The 17,607-nt window shown below is 41.8% G+C and overlaps 1 protein-coding gene across 1 annotated transcript in view; it reads right to left on the bottom strand.

The window, feature by feature from the left end:
- LANCL3 (LanC like 3) overlaps positions 1–17,607 on the bottom strand; it is a 96,078-nt gene that overhangs the window by 12,750 nt on the left and 65,721 nt on the right. Inside the window, exons 2-3 of the mRNA XM_041741312.1 lie at positions 6,962–7,085; positions 3,514–3,711 (exon numbers count right to left, since the gene is read on the bottom strand). Of these exons, the coding sequence (XP_041597246.1) occupies positions 3,514–3,711; positions 6,962–7,085 (322 nt within the window). The remainder of the gene's footprint in view (positions 1–3,513; positions 3,712–6,961; positions 7,086–17,607) is intronic.

Raw genomic sequence — 17,607 nt, 5'->3', positions numbered from 1 at the left:
CTAGGATCGTGCAAACTACCCATGGACGGGAACTCTATCTTGCTCATTTTTGCTCCCCTAGTCTATGGCATGGTGTTTGACATGGCAAAGGCTCCACAAACATCTGCTGACTTTATAATGTCTCATTTCTCACCCCAGCACAGGCTGACACAGAAGCAGAGATGAGATGTGGAAGCAGGAAGGGGTGATATGGTCCACTTACTGTGCCAGGTCATTAGCCAAAGGCAGCTTAATAGCTATTGATCCTATGGTTCGGCCAGAGCAGAGGGTCTCTTCCTGCAGCCTGGATCACAGAACAGTACATGGAAGCGACCTTGAAAGACTTCTAAACCTGTTGTCTTCTAACCTGACCTACTGAAATCCACAATAAGGCTGCTTAATCTAAAAGAAAGGAATGTTGGATTTCTTTGCTTTTGATAAGAACCGTGTCATTTTTGTCACCGGAACACTAATTATCGTGCACCGATAAGAAACTTAAGTCAGCAACAATATATGTGTTTACCAAACACAACTGGAGGGAAAATTGTTACTTAAGAAATATGGCTTAAGAAGCTAAACCTGCGAAAGCACACAATCTAGCAGAGCCTCACAATAGCTAGACTTGGCACGCATAGTTTTAACATACTGGAGCAATCACCACGCAGTTCTCTTCTGCAGTCTGTAATTTCACTGAGGCATGCATTGTACGTTACACAACAAAGCTTAGTGACCAACGACACCTGCACCGGACAAGACCTCGTTCTCTATTCAAAGTCATATACCCAGAAGCCCTTGAGAAAGGATTTTAAAAAACAGCCACACCTGTGTTTCACACAGAGGAAAGGAAATGCACTGTCAGTGTTACCACAGTAATGATGTAACATAATGCAATCTAGAGTTTATTTTAGACACAGCATTTGTTTTAATGATTTTGTAAATGACTCTCATCCTGTATTTCAGAATCATTAAGGTTATGAAGAGGTCATATGCATCTGCCTGCTATACTTCATTGCATTTAGTGAGAAAAACTATATGCCACACTGCCTATTTCTAAATGTGGGTGCCTGCAGATCTCTTGGGACATATCCCTAGGGAAGGGCAAGGATCCACAGGATAAAGGGGATCTGTGGTGATAAAAAGACTGACTTTCATTTCTCCATCTCAACATACTCATTTCACAGATGAAGAAACAAAGCCATGAAAGGCACAAAGCAGTTTTCTCAAGGTCATTTAGTGGTTAGTGTTGGAGCTACAATTAGAACCCAAAGTTATTAACTTCGAGGCCAGAACTATTTCCACACTGCCTGAAAGATAACTACGGCTGTCTGTCACCTACAGAGGTGTGCTAAAGGACAGTCGATAGGAAGCAGATAGGGAGAGATAAGGTATCCTTGATGAAGGTCCACATTTGGATTATCTCTGGCAGGTTTTTATTCACAGAATCAGTCTGCTGCCCCAAACTATCTGCTCTGTTCACAAATCCATTCTCAAAAAATATTTTCCTCAAACAAGTGAAAATGATTTTTCTAAGTCATCTTTTTTTAGTATTTTGGGAGAGTTTACTGTTGCCGACTTGATGGTCTTTAACCTGTACTTATCAGATTTATAATCACTCTTATGCTGTATTTAGCATATCTCATATAAAAGGAAGACTAGTACCCTTGAGGTGGGAGTGCAGGTTGGCATAAATAATAGGCCCTATTTGGTTCTTTGTTCATTTGTGAATTGGTTTATTTTTGGTAGTTCAGGGACTACATGGGTTAAATGATTTTGCTCTGCAACCTATGTTTAATCTTACCAAGGTAGAGAACATGAATGAGATACGAGGACAAATAAAGTCCCCAAGGTGATAAATCCTATGTTATACTGTTATGGTACATGGTTTACAAAGACACAAGGAATGTGATGTACAAAGAGGATGGAAAAATTGCCCTGCAAGACACCCCCATTAATTAACTGACGGAGTCACTCATTTTAATGGATTATCTTCCCATCCTTTGCAAGGCTTTTACTAGCACATTGAGTCCCTTTAAAACACTCTGTATTTAACTTGGGATACCTCCAAAAATCAAGGATTCTGGGGGTGCTTGGGGGATATACAGAGACTATCAATGAAAATGATTAAAGGGAAATGGGATTTGGGAGTGCTGAGTATAACATGAAGAGCTATCATTTCCAGAGTGGTAAATAACTTGTTTTTCTCCAAAAAGTTCAAAGCAAGAAGAAATGGGCTCAAATTATCACCAGCAGGAATTAGGTTGGACACAATGCCCTGGCACTGGTACAAGCACACACAGGAGCCTTTGAAGTCCCTTCCTTAGGTAAAATGTGGCAGGCAGAGAAAATACGGCCAATGAGTTAAAATGTATGTTATTCTTCAACTCAAACTGTACCAAAGAAAAACTGAAATTGCAGCTGGATTATAGAACATTAATTAGATAAGGAGGGGAAAGGAAGTAATGAAAATCAGGTCGCAAACTAAAGAAGAATCGAATATATTTTAAAGCTCTGCTCATGGCACTGAAGCATAGCCTTGAAAATTAAATCCACTCCTAATCCAAAATTTTTGTTATTTTGGTATTTTATCTCTCTCCCCTGGCCAATCAACTGAAATTAATTGATTTATTTGAATTTAGCTTCTTTCAAATTGCTCCTTCTCAGAAGGCCTAATTAACAGTGTGATGGGATTAAAAAAAAAAGAAAGAAAGAAAGGAAGGAAAGAAATGATGGAGTCTGATAGAGTTTCTAGGCTCAATTCCAGAGAGTACACTGCAGATGTCTTCTCAGTTCTCTAGACTTTTTATTAGGTGATGATGGAAATCCTCATTTGAAGAAGAATTATGTAATAGTGCATCTCAAACCTTAATGTGCATATAAATCACGTGGGAATCTTGTTAACTGATTCTGATTCAGTGCATCTGGGGTAGGGCCTGATATTCTGCATCTCTAACCAGCTCCCATACAGCCCATGCCACTTGTCCAGGGACCATATTTTGAATTACCAGCCTCCAGACCTACATTGTTCAATGCAGCCACTGAGCACTTGCCCTGTGGCTAATCTGAACTGAGATGGGGTATTAACATAAAATATACACTGGCTTTCAAAGACTCTACTATGAAAAACATGTGAAACAGCTCAGGTTTTAAATTGGTTGCATGTTGAAATAATACTTGGGGCATGCTGGGTTATAAAAAATATATTATTAAGATTCATTTTACCTGTTTCTGTTTACATTTTTAATGGGGCTACTAAAAACTTGATTTTATATGTGGCTTATATTTTATTGGACAGTGCTAGTTTAATTTATATACAAATAGATATAGGTCATATATTTTTTAAACTACAGGATCATTTCTGAAGATCCTTTGCAGATCAAGACTTTTTTTTTTAGCTTAGACAAGTTTCATCTTGACTTTTGTATCTCATAAAGTAATGACATAAGGTGAAAAATACTCTCACTCCTCAGAAAAGACACCTCTCTTTGGCTAAGCCCAGTGAAAGGCAATGTTTTCAGATAATAATGTGGGTGAGACCTGGGGCGCCATGGCACCAGTGCACCAGCTCGTTCTCTCTCTCGATGGCCTCGCCGAGCTCAGGTGGCCAGTTGCAGTTCTGTTCCTGCTCCATGAGGAAGTCCACACTCTGCCATACCAGCTCCTGATCTGAGGGCTTGAGGTGCTCATGGTAAGAAAGAAGCATCTGGAGAATGGACGACAGGCCGTGAGCTGCTCCTATATCAACAAACAAAGCATAATTAGTTGACACGATTGGAAGGTCAGCTCATTTAATTTAGTGAAAAAACAATCATAGTATAAAAAATGAATGGCAATATTACTTGAAAGCAGACACAGAAATATGATAATAAAGTTGCCCAAGATCTAGACTTCTGGGGGACATATGTTAGAACAGGGATCAGTAAACTACGGCCTGCGGGTCAAATCTGACTCACTGCCTGTTTTTTGTAAATAGAGTTTTATTGAAATAGAGCCACATTCATTCAAGTGTTGTCTATAGCTGCTACAGCTATAGCTATAGACAGCAGCTTTTGTGCTACAATGGCTGAGCTGTATTTGTGACAAAGACCTTATAGCCCACAAAGCCTAAAATATTTATTATCTATCCCTTTATGGAAAAAAAATTAGCGACAACCCCTGTTTTAGGCAAAGATTTTTTTTGACTTTGTAATTTATCAATAGCTTTTACTGTTCTAGGTGCTGAAGATAGACGAATGAACAAACTAAATCCTTTCTTATGTAAAGCTAAACACTAATAATTGGTATTAATTCCTTAATCCTGCACAGTTAGCACTGTGTACTGGGCATTGTCTACACCTTGAGGATACACAGATGCATGTGACTTCGTTTATGCTCTTGAAGACCTCCCCATCCAGTATAGTGAGAAAGTCAGACTTGTAAATAAATAATCAGAATATGAAACGATAAATGCTATTATTGGAGATGTGTACCAGCAGCTAAAAGAGAACCAAGGAAGGAGTGCAAGAAGTGCTGGAGGTTCAAAACAGGTAGTATCATCTGAGCAGTCTTCCTAGGTGTTCCAGCATAGGGTACTACTAACAAAGGCCTGAGCCTGCTTTTGGAGAAGGAGCTAGCTTAACAAAGGTAAAAAAAAAAGTCAGCCTAGCCCTCTAGAAGTTTTCACTCATTCCTAATGAGTAGAGAAAGTTGACTGGTGGGTGGTGCTGGGGTCAAGATATTCTGAAAACTTCTTTAAACTCAACTCCATAATGGTTAAGCTTTATCTTTGCACTCAGGCCACAGAAATGGCCTTACAGTTTTATTCAGTCAAAAAGGATTCTTCTGGGGTGCCTGGGTAGCTCAGTTGACTAAGTGTCCGACTCTCGGTTTCGGCTCAGGTCGTGATCTCAGGGTCCTGAGATCAAGCCCTGAGATGGGCTCTGCATTCAGCAGGGAGTCTGCCTGAGATTTTCTCTCTCCTCTCCCACTGCCCCTCCCCCAACTCGCCCTCACTGTCTCTCTCAAATAAATAAAATCTTTTAAAAACCAATTCTTCCTAAAATTTAGTCATAACACTTGAAGTTACCTTTCTTTCACTGGATTTTAATTTGTTAGGTAAAAAAGCTTTCCAGGAAAATATTTATGCAGTAGATAGCAATCTGGTTTGTGCTATACATGCAAATGTCTAGAATGTTAATTTCTCTAAGAAGATGGAAAAAAATGAAAGGAATAGTTCTCTTAAGGAACTCTAGCTGACACTGCCCATGCCCTGCCCATCACCTCACCCACACTCACCATTCTGGTGCACCTCTCCTCCCCACCTTCTACCCAAGCATCTCTCATTCTGCTTGAGGCTTTCTCTAGCCACAGGGATATGCCCAGCCCACAGGTGCAGGACTAAAGTCCTTGGGAATTAACAGGTCTGGGAGCAGCCCTTGACCCATGAAGCAAGGAGTTGATGGATGAATATCCCAGCTACCTCACCATTTGGGTGGGGCAATTCTGAGGCATGTTCTAGATGGTCTTCAGGGTCCCCAGTGGAACCAAGCCTCAGCTATCCACAGTTGCTCACTATTACATCCTCTATTAACCTTTTTATCTACTCTCACTTCCTCATTCCTCTATCAACACTTTCTAGGACCATCTCCCAAATACACCATTTATACTCAAGTCTTTGTCTCAAGGTCTGATTCTAGAGAAATTCAGATAGGAACTTAAGGATTCCTTGAGAAATCTCTCAGAGAACTACTAGTCTATAAGCTCACTGCTGAAGTTGGGTACCTTCATTATGTACAGGCTCTTGGTAAATTTCTAGGGATCACAAAGATAAGTGAGCAAAAGCCCTCATCCTGAAGGTGCACAAAGCCTGGTGACGCGGCTGGACAGGCAAGCCACTAATTACAATGTGACATGATAAGAGCTCCAATAAAAGTATGGCAAGGTGACCTGACACTAACCAATTTTGCTTTAGGGTAAAACCTGAAAGATGTGAATGTTTCTCCAGAGAGGATTCAATAAACTCTTTTTTCCAAAAACACAAAGTTTCTCAGTAGCTCTGATGCTGTTTGATCAGTCTTGAAGTCTAGGTGTACATATTACAGATAGTTGAAGGGACTAAGGGAGGCCAGGCATTCTAGGCAAGAGGAACGGGCATAAAGATTTTGAAGACATGAGAGCACTTTGCTTGTAGGACATTATACAGGACAGAGTCAGAAAAGGGAGAGAGAGAAAGCTTGAGTTTGGAGAAGGGAGCAGGTGATCTCCAAAGGGCCTTACATGACTCATGCTTGGGAGTTTGGGGAGCCACTGAAAGATTAAAAAAGAAAGTAACTAATTATCACTTTACATGCCTCATATCACAAAAGTAGCCATTATGACTCAGTAGTCTGCTATTAATCCACAAATATTAAACACTTGAAAATGTTAGTGGCTTCATCCTTTTTCCCTCTGCAGAGACACCATTGGCAACCAGTGTGTAAACAGTTGGCCAACTTTTGGTGGAATTCAGCCAATGAACTCACCATCTAGAATAAGGATTTTAGTCTCTAGTGCAAGCAATCATTAAAATAGCTACCTTTCTGTTAGACTATGAGAACAAACATTAAATTGTGATTTGTAGCATCTATCAATATTTGTTTTTATTTTTTAAAAGATTTTATTTGAGAGCAAGGGTAAGTGAGAGAGAGAGAGACAGACAGAGGGAGGAAGAGAGAGAAACAGAGCATGAGTGGGGCAGGGGAGGGGGAGGGAGAGGCAGACTCCCCACTGAGCAGAGAGCCACCTGTGGGGCTTGATCCCAGGACCCCGGAATCATGAGACAAAAGCAAATGCTTAACCAACTGAGCCACCCAGGTGCCCCCAATATTTGTTCTTAAATGGCATTTTAAAGTGTTCATAGTCAAATGGTGATGACCTATATCATAAAACAAAACCTTCTAGTTTTTAGTCCATGAGGATCTTAGAGACTTTCTTCTTCCTGCAGGCCTTTGCCAACACTTACACTCACCCAAGTATTCAGTTCCATAGTAAGAATACATCAGGGGGAATGGTTTTCTCTTTTTCATGGCATACTGCTTCCCAGAGTCCAGAATCGCCTGGCAAATTGATTTGATCTGTGCTGGGGTCAGCACCTGAGGAAGGAAATCAAGAAGAATCAATCAAGAAGCAGCAGAAGTCAAATCAGGATCTTTTTTTCACGGACACTGGGTTTTCTCATTAAAGACCATCAGCATATTCCCCAGATCCTTTTCCTCTATGTAAATAAGCTTAGCCAGCAGTAACTTTTTAACAACCGATTCTCTCTTTGTTGTCAAGTTTATCCACCCTCTTCAGAAAATCTGCTGTGTTGATGGGAAATACACACTTTTATCACTGTAGGCTTTTCTAAAACGCAAAGCCCACTTTAGAGCGGTTATATCATTAATCCTTGTCAAAGGAACAAGAAATTGCACAGAAAAGAACAAAGACCAGGCCTAACTGATTATCCTTAACAAAGCTGTCACTCTCAGTGTGCCACGCAGGCCTGGCCCAGACAGTGGGCCTTCAGTTTGTGTCATTCAGGCTATGCCTGTAAAGCCACAGTTTTGGACAAGCTGCTGCATGGCAGGAACTCACTGTAGCCTTTGCATTCCCAGACCAAGACCAAAGTCCAGTAAGTACTAAAGCAATATCACTTTCAAAATCACAATGACTCTGAATAGAGAATGGCTAAAATGCAATGATGTGCAGCCTTTCACATTTTGCTCACTCTACCCACAGTCTGTTTTAGGACTATAGAGATGGAGATGTTCTCAAGCCTACAAAGCATTGTTGAGTTTATTAGGATTCTGCTCAGGTTCAAGAGGTTTTCAGCCCTTCCCCCCCACTCTGCCTCTGAGCAGATGAGATGCTCCCAGCTCCACTGAGCTCACTCCTCCTAGGTCACCATGACTCTTTGGGGGAGCATTTACCTCCTGGTGTGTTATGTCTCTGTCTCTCTCTACTAGACGATCAGTTATTGGAGGGCAAAGACTGTGGCATCTCACCTTCTTGGTATCCTCGGTTCCTAACACAGAACCTGACAGGGTCTTTGGGAGTAATTAAGTGCCAGGTTTTTACAGGCATGAGAAGCAGAGCTTTCCCTCTTTCCCTTCCTTCCTTAGTTATTTCTTAAGCCCCTACTGTATGGCAGAAAAGCTGTTCTAGATCCTGGAGGTATGACAAGGAACAAGACCTCTGTTCTTATAAAGCCAACCTTCCAAAAATACAGACCTGTACCAGAAAAGTACTAGTTAGAGTGACTATGGCCACTGCCCAACCCCCCATCTGCTCCTCCAAAAATCACCTGCAGTTCAGCCTCAGCCTGATTAAATGAATCTAAGATCAAGGAAAAGCCAATTGGCAGATGAATGGATAAAGAAGATGTGGTACATATATACAATGGAATATTATTCAGCCATCAGAAAGGACGAATACCCACCATTTGCTTCAACGTGGATGGAACTGGAGGGTATTATGCTGAGTGAAGTAAGTCAATCAGAGAAGGACAATCATCATATGGTTTCATTCATACGAGGAATATAAGAAATACTGAAAGGGATTATAAGGGAAAGGAGGGGAACTGAGTGGGAAAAATTAGAGAGACAAGCCATAAAAGACTCCTAACTCTGGGAAATGAACAAAGGGTTGTGGAAGGGGAGGTGGGTGGGGGTTGGGGTAACTGAGTGATAGGCACTGAGGAAGGCACTTGATGGGATGAGCACTGGGTGTTATACTATATGTTGGCAAATCGAACTTCAATAAAAACAAAGCAAAAAAAAAAAAAAGAAAGGAAAAGTCCATTGGATTTTGGTCTCTCTCCTAAGGCTCACACATCAAATCTTTCTGCCTGATACCTACCATTATACTCACCAATTACTTCTGAAATAAAGTACGAATGATTTTTTTTCTTTCCCGCCCTCCCCCCACCCCCCCTTTTCTTTTTTTCTTTCCTTGCAGGGTTTTGCTCCTCTGATTTACCCAACATGAAAAGGGCAAAATATAATACAGGTTTTGCTCTCCTCAAATCTAGCATTTAATTTGGGAAATTAATTACATAGAGAGGAGTCTGTTCATTAATTATTTCTGCCAATTAACACTTACTGGGCTATTATTCTAGTAAGGCCCTATACTCAGTATTATGGCGGAAATTCTACAAAACCCAGGACATATTTTTTCCCTACATGGAACTTACTATCCAGCACTGGAGATGAGATATAGCCAGTAGTCTACTATAGAGCAATTTAAGTTCCTGAGCCTAAGGGTGGAAAGAAACAGTAATGCAGAGTATATAACACAGACAAGGAAGCACTGTTTAGCTTCACTAAGACTTTACTATCCCATTTTCTATCTGGTTGCTCAGAAATAATGATGTCGTGGCTTGCAACTTCAATTTTCTTTCTATTAGCAATCTATCTTTGTCTGTTGGCTGTACTCCTTTCTGCCTAAAATTCCTGAAGGCTCTATCTTCCCAGGCATTTTCGCCATCATTTCAAGGCTCAAACTTGGGTCTTTCCAGAGCTGACCAGCAAATTTCTCCTAAATGATCTCCTGTCCTATATCCACTCAAACTGCTACCCCAAATTTTCATTTGCTATTAAAAACATCTTAAAAAAATAAAAACATCTTACACTGAGTCTTACTCTACTTTATAGCTTCCGTCCCCAGTCTCATATCAACCCCTCCTGACTGGCTTGCTCTCAGAAACCCACTAAGAACCTCGAACGGCATGGATTTAATAGGACTCTAACCTGGTCCCAGCCCACATTTTCCTGGCAATATATCTGGCTCTTCAACTGAACTTAGGTCCTGCCTGACAATACTGGTCTTGAATCCATATGACAGAAACAGTTTTTGTAGATAAGGTCATTGAATTTTCGGGGTATGTATTCATTTGAAGTACTAAAATTCTCCCTATCTTACTTCTATGCTACTACTTTGAAAATCAGTTTATTCTTTCCTCAGTTGAACATTTATTCATGTTCTCTCTCTCTCTCTCTTACTTCTATGATACTACTTTGAAAACAGTTTATTCTTTCCTCAGTTGAACATTTATTCATGTTCTCTCTCTCTCTCTCTGCGTGTGTGTTCATCTGCTTATTTTAAATGCAGGGGAAAAAATCAACTTAGATTACATGTGGTGCCCTCTTCCTTTCTTTCCACCCCTAATCCATGGGTAAATTATTCTATAACAAAACAATTCGCTTAGAATAGAGCACGAGTTTATAAAGTATTTCAAAACCTCCCCGGTCATGCATCATGTCTGGGTGGTTTCCTCTTATCTCTCAGAAACACTGCAAAAAAACAAAGAAAAACTGTGCTAGGTTGGCTGGATAAAGACCAGTTATGCATGCAGTTCTTTATCTCTGGGAACAGACAAGACCTACCCTTGGGTTTATTGATTGGCAAATAAAAGTGAAAACACTGCTTATCCAAAGTGTGCAAAGGAGGAATACTGAGGAAGAGTGTGCTCTTCCCCTCTCCCCCCACACCCGACCCAGCAAAGAGCACAGAAAGAAGACATGTGGCAGGAGGTGCTAGTCCTTTTCTCATCTATTTGCTTTCTCGGGCATCCCTCCATTTCTATGCCAGCACACAGGAATGAGCTTGTGAGCACACTCACTACCTCTAAGTAGATGGCTTCCGCGCTTCTGAGACACTGAGGCCTGGGAATGAGGTAGTTGGCATTTCCAGTGGGGGTGGAGAAAAGTGACTGGGGATGGCAGACAGGAGCTCCCTGTCCATCAGGCCTTTACCAAAACAAACCCAAATTCCCTCTACTATATTTGTAGCATCAAAGGCCTATGTGTGTGTGGATACCTTGAACGGATTTGGTTCTTTAAGTTAACTGTTTCCTACATTGAATTAAAATAAATTATGGTATCTCAAAAATACAAAGCAAGTCCGTGGTGGTTTGATTTAAACAGTTTCATTAGTTTAACTGATTCCCTTCACCAAGCCTCAAACAGAGGTGTCTGCGGTGAAATAGTTCCTATTGGGCTGGGCTCTGAGTTTGAAGATATGGGAGAACAGTAAAGCCCATGCTATGTTTCTTGGCCCTACCTGAGGGTTGTGTGGTAACTGAATCAGCTCCATGCCCCAGAGAGAGTTTCATTAAGGAAATGGATGAAATGAACCAAGCCACAGAAGGCTTCCTTCACCACAGTCTTCTTTCCCAGGCAAGTGTCTTGCCCACAGGCCCTCTGAAGTGGCAGTCTTTGCTAGCTATAGGTCAACCACTGCCAATGTGATTATGCAAAAGTCCAAAATGTCCTATGTGGTTGCCCATCTACACGGAATGCAGAAAGCCACTCCTGTATCACACCAAACACATATGTAGCAGAGTAGGAATCTGATATTAATTTGTGTTTTCCTCCAGCAATTTATTTGACCCCAATTCTTTGTCTACCACCATATGTGGTAGCATAGGCTTCTGCTCAAAGAAAAGAAACAAGCCATTTGACTCCCAGTGAACATCAAAATGACTTGATGCCCATCGACAATAGCTTTGAGGAAAGGGCTTTTGAGCTGGCAGAACCTGGGTACTTTTGAATTGAAAGCTGATATCATAAAGAATAGCCTTGAAGGACATAGAGTCAGGATAGAATTACAAGATGTTCAAGGTAGGAAGAGTTCACACAGAAAGGAAACCACGAGGTTGAAAATCAGCATGGAATCCCTGCTCTTCTTCCTACACTCCCTTGTGCCAAGCCTTAGGAGAGACCTGATAGTCCCTGGATGGGTTTGGGGATTTATAGGTAGTTAAGATGTGTGCCCCCTGCTCCTCCTGGAATTTGGGGAGATGGTAGCCTCAAAGATGTGTCTCTTGTCTCAGGGTCTGGGGCCAGTAAAAGAGAGAACACTGCATGGCACATCCCAGCAGAGAGCCAGTGACAATCCTGAGTTTCCCGTGAACACCATGGTGAAGCAGGAAAAAAATACCATCCCCAAAAGTAAATTTATTTTTAAAAATTCCCAGCACAAATAATTTCTTTTTTTAAGATTTATTTATTCCCGAGAGACACAGAGAAAGAGGGAGGCAGAGACATAGGCAGGGAGAGAAGCAGGCTCCATGCAGGGAGCCTGATGTGGAACTCGATTCCGGGACTCCAGGATCATGCCCTGGGCTGAAGGCAGGCGCTTAACCACTGAGCTGCCTAGGCGTCCCCAAATAATGTATTTTTTAAAAAGATTTTATTTTTATTTATGGAGGGGTGTGAGGGGGAGGAGCAGAAGGAGAGAGACAAGCAGACTCCAAGCTGAGCACAGAGCCAGATGCAGGGCTCAACCCCACTATCCTGAGATCATGACCTGAGCTGAAACCACGAGTTGGATGCTTAACTGAGCCACCAGATGCCCCCAAATAACTTCAAATTAAAAAATTAGGGAAACTTTTTTGTACGAAGTCAATATTCACAATTGGTTAGGCTGGGGTTTTTTTTCATTGGTTTTCTTTTTTACTTTTTATGCCTTTTGGGGGTTGTGGTTTGGTTGGAACCCACTAGGTTACAGAGAATAGTCAGGCCTTCAGAAAATCTCTGGAGTGGGTGGAGATTTACCTCAGGTGTTGAGAAGACAAAAACTCAGGGAAGCTCTTTTGAGGCAGAAGCAGCTTAAAGAGACATGACACGGCTAAAAGGACAGCTTTCAAGCAGGAAACAGATTTTGATGAATCAAACAATTCCTACTTTGTGCAAAGCCTGTGCAAGGCGCTTTGGGGGAAGATGTAATCTTAATAGACTAGTAATACCTGAACCATTTGAACAATGAAACATTCAACATTTAAATTTGAAAAGTCATGACCTATAGGGGTAAGGTGGAGGGAATAAACATTAGGGACCTAGCAGATGGGAGAGGGGTCAAAGCTAAGCTTTGAAGGACAAGTAGGAAGTAGATAAATAAAAGTAGCTGGGAGGGCAGGCATTTTAAACTAGGAGATAACAAGGAAAACTCTGCGTATTAGGGCGATGCCTCTCAAACTACAATGTGTAAATTACCTGGCGCTCTTGTTAAAATGCAGATTCTGAGCCAGCCAGTCTGGATGGGACCAGAGTTCTACATTTCTAACAAGCTCCCAGGTGATGCCGCTGCCACTGCTGCTGCTGGTCCAGGGAACACACCTGAAGTAGCAAGGGATTATGGGAACAGAGAGGCTGGTTGCAGCAGAGGATTTCTCCTGGGAAGGGTGAGAAATTAGACTGAATGAACTGTAGGAACTTCCCAAAGACATTCAAGGAAGTAAGAGGGAGCACCTGGCAAGAACACTGCACACCATAATTTAAATGATCAGAATACCGGGAGAAGAGAATCAGGTAACAATAGGAAATTCTCTTCCAATATGCTGTGTGTAGGAAAAATGTGTCCAAATTTGCAAACCCCAGCAGAGAGTTCTCTTAGCCAACATGGCCAGGTTTGTTATTTTCTTAATTAGTCTCCAAATGGGGCACGTGTGCTGGTGCAGAATGAGCAAGTCCCCCCCATCTGGTTTTCCTGATGTTCCCTGACCATTATTATGCTGGGTGATGAGGAATTGGGGGGGGGGGTGCTCTAGTTAATGATTATCTTTCAGTTCCTAAAAGCATTCAGCAAGGAATTTCAGTTATAAACATTTGGTCCCAGATACCATTTCAAAGTTGTTTCTTTTCCCTTCCCATATCAGGAAACACAAGCCCAGAAAACACTGGAAACCAGAAAAGAAAAACAGGTTTTACCCCATTCTTGCAGACTGACTGCTAGCTTTAAAGATTTACTGAAAGTAGCTGGTAACCTAGTCTGTACCAAGTGTCACTAGATGGTGTCATTGTTTTCCGCAAGACACTGAATGTATCAGAGCCTGAACTTATCTATGGAAAGGGGATCACAAGGACTTGCCCCACCTGCCTCCTCAGGTCTTGGTGAGACTATTTAAAAAAAAAAAAAAAAAGCCATTGCCAGTGTTTGGTTAAACACTGCAATCACCTGGAGAGCTTTTAAAAATCCTGATGCCCTGGCCACACCCAAACCAATTACATGAGACTCTCTGGGTGTGGGACCCAGGCATATCCAGTTTCTCCCTCCACTGCCCCATGAGTGGACACACATGATATGCTGGGTCAGATCAGAGGTCACTGAACCTCATCCAGTGTTTCTAACACAGGCACTAATGCACATATTGTAGGACAGTCATGGTGAGACCATAGAGCACAGCAGACAGTATATTGGAGGTCTGGGCTTGAGATCCAACTCTGCCACAGTGACCAGGGTTCAGTCATCAGAACTGAACTTTTCCTTAGCGTTTTTTTAGGAGGGGGAGGGGCAGAGGGAAAGGGAGAGAGAATCTTTAATTAACATATACTGTATTCCTAGTTTCAGAGACAGAATTTACTGATTCATCAGTTGCATATTACACCCAGTGCTCATTACAACATATGCCCTCCTTAACGGCCATCACTCAGTTATGCCATTCCCCCACCTCCCCTCCAGTAACCTTCAGTTTGTTCCCTAGCGTTAAGTCTCTTATGGTTAGCCTCCCTCTATCTGTGTCTTATTTTTCCCTCTCTTCCCCTATGATCATCTGTTGTTTCTTAAATTCCACATATGAGTGAAATCATATGGTATTTGTTTTTCTCTGACTTATTTAGCTTAGCATAATATCCTCTAGTTCCATCCACATTGTTGTAAATGGCAAGATTTCATTCTTTCCTGATGGCTGAGTGATATTCCATTGTATATATGTGTCACATCTTTATCCATTCATCTGTTGATGGACATCTGAGTTCTTTTCATAATTTGGCTATTGTGGACATTGCTGTTACAAACATTGGGGTGCATTTGAATCACTGTTTGTATCCTTTGGGTAAATACCTAGTAGTGCAATTGCTGGGTCATAAGGTAGCTCTGTTCTTAACTTTTTGAGGAAACTCCATACTGTTTTCCAGAGCAGCTACACCAGTTTGCATACCCACCAACAGTGTAAGACGGTTCTCCACTCAGGGAGAAAGAATCTAAAGCCGGCACCAGGCCCAGCATGGAGCCCAAAGTGGGGCTGGATCTTATGGCACTGAGATCATGACCTGAGCCAAAATCGAGAGTTGGACGTTTCACCAACTGAGGCACCCAAGCACCCCTCCTCATCTTTAACATGAAGAAGTTGGACTAAAATCCACCCACCAAGTCAGTACTTCCTAAATTTTAGTCTGCCTTAAAAATCACCTAGTGAGTTGGCTAAAACACAGCATCCTGGGCCTTACCCTCAGAGATTCTGACTCAGTAGCTATGGAATGGGGCCGGAGATCTTCTGTTTGTAACAAGCTCTTAGCTGGTGGGCATGCTTCTGGTCTGAGAACAACCCATTGAATAGCACTGTACTAAGTGACCTCTAAGACTCCTCAGGGCTCCAAACTATGGTTCTCTAAAGTGTTGGAGGATTCTGGCTCTTGAACAAAAGAAGGAGCATAGCATGATGCTTAAAAAAAAAAAAAAATAGGGACTTTGAGGTCAGACAGATCTAAGTTCCAGACTTGGCCTCACCACTTCTACCATGGTGGGTTTAGGCAAGTTACTTTTTAAAATATTTTTATTTATTTATTCATGAGAGACACAGAGAAAAAGAGAGAGGCAGAGACATAGGCTGAGGGAGAAGCAGGCTCCATGCAAGGAGCCTGATGTAGGACTTAATCCCAGATCCTGGGATCACGCTCTAGGCCAAAGGCAGATGCTCAACCGCTGAGCCACCCAGGCGTCCCTAGGCAAGTTACTTATACACCAGCATCCCCATGTATGAGGTTTTGCTTCCTGTGGTTTCAGTTACCCTTGGCCAACTGCAGTCCCAAAGAAGTGATCCTCCTTCTGATGAATCATCTGAAGTCAACAGTAGCCTATCGCTAAACCACCATGCCTGCATCATTCACCTCACTTCGCTCATCCATAGGCAACTTATCATCTCCCATCAGCACAAGAAGGGTAAGTACAGGACAATGTGATATTTTGAGAGAGACTGTATTCACATAACTTTTATTGTGCTATATTATAATTGTTCTATTTTATTTTTAGTTTTGTTATCCATCTCTTACTGTGCCTAATTTATGAATTAAACCTCATTACAGGGATCCCTGGGTGGCGCAGCGGTTTGGCGCCTGCCTTTGGCCCAGGGCGCGATCCTGGAGACCCAGGATCGAATCCCACGTCGGGCTCCCGGTGCATGGAGCCTGCTTCTCCCTCCGCCTGTGTCTCTGCCTCTCTCTCTCTCTCTCTGTGACTATCATAAATAAATAAAAATTTAAAAAAAAAAAAAAAAAAAACCTCATTACAGGTATGTATGTATGTATAGGAAGAAGCATAATATATATATAGGGTTCAGTACTATCCACGGTTTCAGGCATCCACTGGGGGGCTTAAAACATATGCCCTGTGGATAAGGGGGGCTGCTGTACTTTCTAAGCCTCAGTTTACTTATTTGTAAAAAGCAGCAACAGTAAGACCTACCCATCTCACTGCATTGCTATGAGGATTCCATGTAAAATACTTAGCACAATTCCTAGCATAATGCACACGCACAATACATGTAAGCTATAAGAGTTCAATTAGTGACTCAACTTCCACCATTCAGCACCATTGACCTTGGGGGTCTGCGCTCAGGATCTTTCTCATAATAACCCTGCTATTGCTCACCTCTCACCCCCACGGTCCACCCAAGGACCAGCTTGTGTCAGCCTTTCACTGTCCTGTTCCCCTCAAACCATGTTTCTTTGCTTCTGTACAACACTTCTCAAGTTTATATGGTTTCTAGACCAGTCTCTGTCACTAACTATGTAACTTTAGACCAATCATGTGTAACCCCTCTGGACCTCAGTTTCCTCTTCTGAAAAAACAAGGAGTTAAGCTGGTCTTTAATGTACCTCTCAGTAATAGTATTTTGTTATTTTGGGAGTCAAAACTTTATGACAACTATTTACAAATCCCTCTATACTTAATTTAGGCTCTAATTCTGGGACGTGGATGTGATGCTATGTTTCAGTGGTTTCATTTCTTACAGGCTAGGCCAAAGGTCCTTGGCACTGAGATCATAATGCATGTGTAACTTGTCCTCTATCCTAGGTGTTATCAAGACACATACTTTTATGTACTTTCTTCTTAAGTAGAAAGCTTCAAGAACTAGAAATTGTTTTGGCCTTTTGGCACTGGCTACTTGAATATCTGTAGTCATTGGCCTCCTGATGCCTCTAAAGTGAATGACTGGGTTACTAAAGCCAGATGCTTAATTGACATTTCACATCAGACCCTCCTCTAAGGCATGGCTAAATGAATGAGTCATTGCAGTGTTCTCAAACCGTGATTCAACAGACATTTTTCAAGTGCTTTCTGGGTGTACAATACTGTGCTAGAGAGTACAGAAATACAGAGATGAGTAGTTGAGTACAATCAGGTATATAGTAAATGCCTTTCCTATTTGGAAAGGCCAATTCTGATTACATATTTGTGATTTCCATCATCACTTAGCTACTCAGCATCCACTTTCCCCCTATTCCTTGGTAACTAGATTTCAATTTTATTAGGCTGACAATTGTGTTTAACTCTAAGTTATAAATAGTGAATAGCCTCAGCCCATAATGTCGATCCTTTTGTCTCTTGCCAGATACTCAGTTCTCAGCTTTCCTT

The sequence above is a fragment of the Vulpes lagopus genome, chromosome X, assembly GCF_018345385.1.
Source record: "Vulpes lagopus strain Blue_001 chromosome X, ASM1834538v1, whole genome shotgun sequence".
NCBI classification, from domain to species: domain Eukaryota; kingdom Metazoa; phylum Chordata; class Mammalia; order Carnivora; family Canidae; genus Vulpes; species Vulpes lagopus.
This window is presented reverse-complemented; position numbering and strand designations above follow the sequence as displayed.